The 9187-nt window shown below is 45.3% G+C and overlaps 1 protein-coding gene across 7 annotated transcripts in view; it reads left to right on the top strand.

Moving 5' to 3' along the window:
* The window catches only part of MAD1L1 (mitotic arrest deficient 1 like 1), a 31184-nt gene that overhangs the window by 4207 nt on the left and 17790 nt on the right, over positions 1–9187 (top strand). For all 7 annotated transcript variants that reach the window (XM_085861382.1, XM_085861380.1, XM_085861378.1 and 4 more), the window contains exon 2: positions 4208–4355. In XM_085861382.1, coding sequence (XP_085717508.1) covers positions 4215–4355 — 141 coding nt within the window. In that variant the 5' untranslated portion in view covers positions 4208–4214. The remainder of the gene's footprint in view (positions 1–4207; positions 4356–9187) is intronic.

Below are 9187 nucleotides of genomic sequence, written 5' to 3'. Positions count from 1 at the left end.
TTTGTGGCATTATCAGCTGATTTTTGTCAACACATATCATCCTAAACATGTTTTTAAGAAAAAAAAAATGTTTTGCCAACAACATTTATTGATTACATGATAGAAACATCGATTACTGTCATCTGAATGGTGGGCATTGATAAAGGTAAGTGCAAGTAAATTGCATGTTGCGTCACCACTGTTCAAACTTCAGGGCTTGAACTTCCGTTTCTTCGAACTCCTGGAATGTTCAGCGGCAGGGAGGTCTCTCTTCAGATTCCAACAGTAGTCAGCCATCATGACTGCGTCCCAGCGACCCTGATACCTGGTCTCCATCTCCTTCATGTCCTGATGGAATCTCTCCCCCTGCTCGTCACTCATTGAACCCAGGTTCTCAGGAAACCGGTTCATATGTGAAAATAGGTAGTGCATCTTGATGCTCATGTTGCAGCCCAGGTTTCTGAAAGCAGTCAGCATGTTGTTGACAAGTTCTGCGTAGTTTCTGGCCTTATTGTTGCCAAGAAAGTTCTTCACTACCAAAACAAATGTCTTCCACACTTCCAGTTCCACTTCGTTCATTGAGTTTTTGAACTCTGGATCTCTGATGAGCTGACGGATCTGAGAACCATCAAAGATGCCAACTTTCAACTTCTCCATGGTCAATCCTGGAAAAGCCTGGCACAAGTAAGTGAAGCAGTCACCATCTTTGTCCAGAGCCTTGGTGAACTGCTTGATTAAGCCGAGCTTGATGTGCAGCGGTGGGAAGAGTATTCTGTCTCTGTCCACCAGAGGGTCGTTGATGACGTTCCTTTCTTTGCATGGCACCAATTCCTCCCGCACAGGCCAGTCCTTCTTCGTGTAATGCTGAGCACGGTCCCTACTATCCCACATGCACAGAAAACATGGGTACTTGGTGAAGCCAGACTGTTGTCCCAACAAAAAGTTCACCATCTTCAGGTCAACACAAATAAACCACTTAAGCTGATCATAACCAATTTTCTCCAGCACGTACTTCACCGCTTCATACTTCTCCTTCAGTGTAGTCGAGTGAGCGATGGGTACAGAGGCAAACTGGTTGCCGTTGTGTAGCAGAACACATTTCAGTGATCGCTTGCTGCTGTCAATGAACAGTCTCCAATCTTTGGGTTCGTACTGTGGCACTCCAAGCTTGAGCAGAAGCGCATGTCATAAATTGGCGCATGTAGGTATTGTACATTCTTCAGAGTTCGTTATTTCAAGAAATACAACTTTTTTGTATCACATTATTACAAAATCTGCCCCATTAACTTTAGTTTTGATCCACGAACTTTATGCTTTGCCTCACCAATTTTTGCAATATTTTGAGGTTTTATGACTTCAAACTGATCCCTTTTCGACATAATCACCTAGAACTATCGTACCTGAATACTTCTTGTCATTAAAATAATTATTTCCAATCAAAACAATTATTTGACATGACATTTTACCCCCACCAACTTCTTCTAAAATGCTCCACACATGCGTACATGTGAACAAAATGTAAAAACGACATGTGGCCATATCTCAAAACTTGACCTGATTGAACAAAACTAATGTGAGTTTTGGATTCAGCGCATCAGATTCGTCCTAAATCAGCTTAAAAATGCAGACAACAAATTTGTTGTTGACCAGTGTAATTGGTGAGTTGTCAAATGTTACTGCTTCATCTATTGCCGATATTGCTAGACTAGCTCCATTTAGCCTAGCTCCAGACGGTAGCAATGACAGTGGTGAGGCCCAGCTATATCCTGTCCTGATTTCGTACTATGACAACAGTGCTGGGATTGTGAAGCAAGGTTTGCTACGTTTGCCTGCGTGCAAAACAAGATTCCACTGGAGAAAACATTTTCAAACTGCTTGATCATGAGTTCAGTGACAGGAAAATTCCGTGGGGAAATTGTGTTTCCTTTTGTGCTGATAATGCCTCTGTCATGGTGGGCAAGCACAAAGGAGTCGCTGCTTATATCCACAAACAAAATCCAGAGTGCTACATCATGGGATGCCCTTGCCATATGATGCACAATACGGCCAAGAAGGCGGCTCAGGCCTTACCCGTTGAATTAGATGACTTTCTCATCGATATTTACGACTACTTGGACAAAAGTAGTAAACGCGTCAAAGGAGTGAAAGCACTGCAAGAACTCTGTGATGCCCCGACACACAAGATTCTGAAGCATGTCGCAACAAGGTGGCTGTCCCTTGGTCAGTGCCTAGACAGGCTGATTGAACAGTGGGAGCCACTTCGCCTCTTCTTCAAAGAAGAAGTACGAAGAAAAATGCAACCAACTGTAGCCAAGACTCTAACAACGAGCAAGAAGGACGGCACTGTATCTACTGCCAGTACTGGCACTGCAGGATCAAGCACTAGTGGAGCAGCATTCACCACTACCACTGCAGTATCTGCTGCGAAGAAGACAGCAGGGACAGCACCAAAACCAATGCTGAGAGCAGGTAGCATCACCGGCCCTTCATCACGTTCATCTACAAAGCAGATCCCTTCAGAGTCGAGAAAGACTGTGATAGTCCCATCTACAGGCAAAGAAGGACCCAAGTTAAGTTCTGCTTTTGCCAAATCACTTGATAGAAGCTCAGCAAAACCTTCGAATCAGAGGTCTTCTTCCTTGGCTGCACCTACCTCAAGCTCTCTCCTCAAACGTAAAATTGGATCTGGTACTACGAGTCTGACCTCTTCTGCTGGCAGTAAACGCAAGTGTGATCGCCCTGCGGCTAAGTGTACTACGAGTTCTACAACTAAAAGAGCATCTTCCTCAAACACTGTGCAGGAACCTAGAGAAAAACGTGTCAACAGGATGTTCTTGTCTCCACAAACAAAACTCTATTGTTTCTTCCTTCGATATGCTAACAAGCTTTTTGAGAAGGGGAATCTTCTGCTCCAAAGAGACGAACCCTGTATTCATCTCCTGATCTTGGTCTTCTGGTCTTCTGAATTGAATGGTCTTCTGAAAGATATCTTCGTACGGTTTTTGAAACCATCGGTGTCATCGGTTGCTCTGGTAAATGTACCCTTCTCTGACAGAAATCATCAGAAGAATGATGAGGACCTCATGATTGGGAACGATGCCAAACTGTATATAAGGGAACAAAGGAGTCTCAAGAAATCCACCTTCACTCTGAGTGAGTCAGACATCCAAGGTTTCTTCAGTGCAGTTCGCTCATATTATGTGAAAGCCTGCAATTACATCTTCAAAACCTGGCCACTAGGTGATGAATTAGCCAAGCATGCTCAGGTGCTGGATGTTAAGCTACACCAAGAAGTGGGGTTTGACTGTGTGGAGTTTTTCATCAAGAAATTCCCCTGTCTGTTCAGTGGCGGTGATAGTGACATAGACAGTCTTGAGAGTGAATTCGCTCACTACCAGGCAGACGCCTCCATAGCTACAATTGCTACTGAGACAGTGAGAGTGGATGAGCAGTGGCATCGGATTTCACAGCTCACAGATCCCTGCACTGGTGCCAAGAAGTATCCTAATTTGAGCAAAGTGATGAAGGGAATCTTGGTCATTCCTCATTCGAACGCATCATGTGAGCGGGCACTCAGTCTTGTACGGAAGAATCATACTGAATTTCGTCCCAATTTGAGTGTCAAAACCCTCTGGAAGCTCTCTTAATTGAAAAACTAGCTCATAGCACCCCTTGCTACCAGAGAGAATACAGCAAAGACATAATCAGAAGGGCTAAAAGAGCCACACAGCTGTCACTCAGCAAAGCTGCCATGGAAAAAGCAAGCAGCAGTAGTACCAGCCAGTAAGGTAAGAAAAATATTGCTTCTTTTGTGCTTTTTGTTAATCTTTCATTGTCCCCTAACTTACTAATATTAACATACATGTAACATTAAAAAGTGCACAATTTTCCCCTTTTTTTGTTCAAAAAGTGGGAATTCTTAACATGTTAAATGCTCCAAAATAGGGCTCAGAGGGCACTAGAGAGCGTCTAGAACCCCAGAGCTTCCAGGGCCCTAAGGCGGGCCATGGACCCCGGCGCAAGGGTCGAGCGCTCCGCGCTCGAGATGTGCGCTTCGCGCACATAATTTGGTGTCGGTTGAAAATCCTCCCTAATTCTGATTTCCAAAAGTTGGCATCTCTGTATAAAGTTTCACATTGAAATAATAAGCTTCATTTGATTTTGTTTGTTTCAAAATTAAATAATGCCTGTTTTAACCCTGATGACATGGTGTGCGCGTGTCCCATAGAGCAACAATGGATGACTCGAGCGACAGCAACACGGTTTTTGGTATTTTAGATTCGTACAAAAAATTCCTCAACAAAGACTCGTCTGCTGCTTCCAGTCCTTCTGCAGGTCGTTGTGGCTTTCAGGCCCACTTTAAGAAAATGCTACAGGTCAGATTGAAGCATGACTTGGGAGGATACATTTATTTCATCTTTAAGTTTATTTAATCGAGAGGAAATGACGTTTCGTAGTTTTGTTAAATGGCACTAAAATTGGTGTCACAAGTGAAGTTCCATGTCAGTCGAGGTTGGGGTGTGTTGAACTAAATTGTGTCCAATATATATATATATATATATATATATATATATATATATATATGTACAGATAAACGATTGTCAGTCTGTCTGTCCCTCCGTCACGTGTTGTGAGATTCCGTCATCTCACAAGATTGTGTGTTGGACGTTGTTTTGAGTGTCACTTCACCCCCGGCAATGGAGACCAGTAATGTCTGAAGGACGATCGATCACGTTGGACCAGAAATCAATGATGTAACAAGAAAAAGAGCAATCAGAGATTACAAACCCTCGTCAGGGCTTCTTTTGATTGTTTGTTTGATTGGTGTATTTTTATAGGTTTTCAGGTAAGTCCAATATGGCTACCAAACCATGTGACCAATGAAGTCATATGTGTGACTTTTGTTCCTTATGGATTGGCGGTCCTATGTGTAAAGTTTTTCCTTAATTCTTTTTTTCCAGCTATTTCAGAGAAGATTTTTGAAGGTTAAAAAGGCAAACGAACAATATGGCTGCCGAATCACGTGACCGATGACATCATCAAAAAAACTTGTGGACTTTTATTTCAAGATGTCCCTCAAAATTTTTCATACTGATCGGATGTGTTCGACATATGCAATTATGACGTCATTACGAGGGCACCGATGACGTCATAAAAAATATATATCACACCCATTCCCCATGAGTACTTGACATGTGCCAAGCTTCAATTTTTTCCTTGGTGTGGTTTCAGTGATGGAGGTCCAAAGTTTTTCCGTTTTTCCACTATGGCCACGTTTTTCCACCACGTGACCCATGATGTCATAATTATCAATGAAACATTCTACATGAGTAGTCGCCCCAGTGTTGAAAATTTTGTCTCAATCCTACAAAGCTGTTGTGGAGAAAAACACGGAAGTATTGTGCAGACAGACAAATAAACAAATGGACCCAAATGCAATATCCTCTCCGAATCCTTTAGCGAGGGTAACAAGTTGGGCACTCGGTAGAGCGCATACTTCCGCCACGTAATGCCTGATCCACGAGAACATATCGGGCCCAATACATGTTTGAGATATCATGTTATATTGTTCCGGGGCCGGGTATCGGCGACGAGCACGACCGCTAGATGGAGCAGTAGAGTCGGCTCGACCGATCACCCAGAATTTATAGGTCGTCACCCCGGATAACTCCGGACCCAACGGGTCCCTTATCGGACTGAAGTTCGCCAATAGGTCGACCACGTGGGGTAGGGTCGATTGCCAATTTCAATTTACCTAAATACCCACGTCGTCCAACTACCGGGGAAATTCACCCTCGACGATGCTCGTACGGAACGAGACGCTAGCGTACTCGAACCGTGTGTGACCCGAGTGGATGGTCACCGAGCTTCCGTCGGTCCAAATGTCCCTTTACAGCGGCAACAGCCTGGCTAATTCTCCAACACGCACCGTGTTACACCAATAAAAGAAAGACAAAAACGAACCGATACATTTAATACATGGGTTTATTTATAATGGAGCAGGGGGGCACGTAAGAAGCAGAGATGTCCGAATAGAAGAGGCACGTATGTACAGCAAGGCACTTATACAATTTCTACTTACTGGACTGGTGCCACAAACACACACACGCACACACCCAAAATAAACGGACCCCAAAGTGGTCTTTATTGAAGCCTCCAGCTCGGAGGGAAAGGGCGAGCCAAAGACCAGATTCTGCCTCGGACCTGTCCACCTCGTGTGGTCTTCGCGCTGAGTCGAACCGGCACCAGCGAGAGGCGAGCCGAATCCAGACACCGGGGAAGCGGTGCGCAACCCCCTCCCGTTCTTGTCGGCGGCAGGATCTCCCAATCTCTCCCTTGGTGTTGTCCGCCAGACGTGGCATGCAACCCCCGCGGCTTTCGTGGGGAATGGTGTCTCTCAAGCTCCCAATCATGAGGAGGAGGAAGAGGATCTCAGTCCCAACGCACTGCCCCCTTATTCACCCTGTCTCCGGGGGGGGGGGCCTCCGCCCCTCCCGCTCTCCCTGACTGGACGGTTTTGGCGTGCAGAACTGCTCGTCGACCTGTCATTGGCCAAAACGAGCGGCAAGTCCATTGATTGGCCCGGGGGCATGGTGACGTCACGTGGACCCCTTTCTCCCTGTCGCGGGATCTGATTGGCTGAGTGGTGTCACCCCACCTGTAGCACGCTGATTGGTCGAGGGCCGCCATGAGGCCCCTCCTTGAACTCCGCCTTCTTCCAAAGGACCGCCCCTCAAACAGGAAGTTGAGCGATATGGTTCTGCGTGGGCTCCGCCCACCAAACAGCCAGAGGAACTGTATTCTACGTGGGCTCCGCCTACTTACTTGCTGACACGCACGTAGGCATGGCGTCGGCCAGAGCGAGGTGAAGGTGATGCTGGCGTTGTCGTTGTTACGAGGGGTGTAAAATAAAAGAAACCCTGACTATCAAAGTAACTCACAGCGCATTTCCATTTATTCACCCGTTAGACTAGGGAAAGGGAGCTATCTATCCACATATCGAAATAACTGAGCTATAGGACCTGAATGTTGTGTGCTCATGGCTTCCAAATTCGCAACAATATATCGTTTTTGGCCCAATCACTCAATGGTGAAGAATCACTTTGGAAATTAAATAATTCTCGGATCCAGATCTGGATTTGGATCTTCACCAAAATCAAATCGATTCATTCTTGAAACACACCCAACATGTCCACCAAGTTTCATCCGAATCCGTCCACAACTTTTTGAGATATCGTGCTATATATCGTTTTTTTACCCAATCTCAAAATTGTGAAGAATCATATTGGATTATTATACTCCAAAATATACTCCTTCTCCAAAATTACAACCCTCCTCCCCTCCCCATATACTCCAAAATATACTCCTTCTCCAAAATTACAACCCTCCTCCCCTCCCCATATACTCCAAAATATTGTTGGAGTCTGATCCGGATCTGGATCTTCTCCAAAATCGAATCAGTTCGTCCTTGTCACGCACAAAATCGGTACACAAAATTTCATCCGGATCCGTCCACAACTTTTCGAGATATCCTACACACAAACAGACAAACAAACAGAGAGGGGTGAAAACATAACCACCTTCACCTTTGGTGGTGGAGGTAATAATGCCCTCTTGCTTTGAAGAATGAGAAGTAAGAGGGAAGGGAGTACAGAGAGGGGACAGAGTTGTGAGAGGGAGTAATTACGACAGCAAGCGCTTATCTGCCGTTCGGGGTTTTGTAATTGTAATATCCCATGTTCATTGGATGTCGTATGTAGATTTACACAAGGAGTCGTGTTCATACAGAAGCCTTCGGCCATTTATTCATTCCCCAGGAAGCATCAAGAAAGTTCTTTAATTGTTTTGTAAAGCTCCGAAGAGCTCGGTGAAACTGGAAAGGAATGTTGTTGTTTTGTGACAACGATACTTCAGAAATGCATTACAGTTCCACAATAAATCAAATACAATTTGATTTATTGCATAACATACGTTATGCAAATGAAATGACGTCGACATACGTTATGCAAGTGGCACGAATGTACGTGTTGTACAATGTGTTTACATGAAAACGCGTACAAAATACATTCCAATCTTTCTTACGACATGGTCTTACAATTAGCTATATAGAGAGATATACTGACCGCTTTAATCCTCTTCAATGAGTCACGCTTGTGTGGAGATAAAACGTAGAATGGGCATGGTCACACCAATGGCCTCGTGGCTCGATATGAACCTCGCAGTGCAGTATAAGCTTTGCAGAGTGACGTGAGCTTGCAGCAGTTGTAAGCTTCGCAGAGAGCCTAAGTTTTTGGCTTTACAGAACGCATCTGCGGACAAAATCCGTTCTGAGATGCGCCCAGAACCTTCGCTCCGAGCTCCACCCAGAACATCCGCTCAGAACATTAATGGTATTGTAAATCTTTACTAACCGACAAATATCGTGACTGACGTTACAGGGAGGTTGAAGATTTGGGGGTGGTTTGGGGGGGGTGGTGTGGGGGAGTTTGCTTAAAATATGTGGTGGGACAGAGGTGCAAATTAACGGCCGCCCGGTCGCCAATGGCGCCTAACTTTTGTGCTAGGCGGGTACACAATACCGCCTTACCTGCCTGGCTGACAAATCACCGGTGATTCCTTTTATTTTGTACAATTTGTACTAGCTTCTCTACTAGTTTTCTCAACTAGAACTACTGTTTTTGTCCGCAGAAATCCGTAGAAATCACTGGTAATTCTGCGGCGGCCATTTTGTCCGTTTTCATCTCGTTCCAAATCACGCGTGATTGCTCGAGATTTGACGGTTTGGCGTGGTTTGGATGCATTTTTCTCATGCCCAGGTTGGTTAAATGAGTGAATTTGGGTGAATGAGTGAGTTTCATGAGTGAGTTTGATGAGGCTTTGGGGTTAATGAGTGAGTTAGATGAATGAGTGAGTTTGATGGGTGAGGTTAGATGAATGAGAGTTTGATGGGTGAGGTTGTGTGAATGAGTGAGTTTACATGTGATGTTGGGTGGACGAGTCGTACCCCCACCGTTGTCCATCACCCACAACCCCTCCTCCACCCCATCGTCCATCACCCACAACCCCCCCCCCCCACAATCGTCCATCAGCCACAACCACCCCATCACCCACAAAAATGCCCCCCCAGCACTACTCACAACCCCTGCCCCCCATCACCCACAACCTCCTCCTCCCTGCATCATCCCCCTACCCCCACCCCCACCCCACT

This window comes from Eptatretus burgeri, chromosome 17, assembly GCF_056783735.1.
Source record: "Eptatretus burgeri isolate ZD-2024b chromosome 17, Ebu_testis_v1, whole genome shotgun sequence".
NCBI classification, from domain to species: Eukaryota; Metazoa; Chordata; class Myxini; order Myxiniformes; family Myxinidae; genus Eptatretus; species Eptatretus burgeri.
Note: the sequence above shows the minus strand (reverse complement) of the source record. Positions and strands in the feature narration are given on the sequence as shown.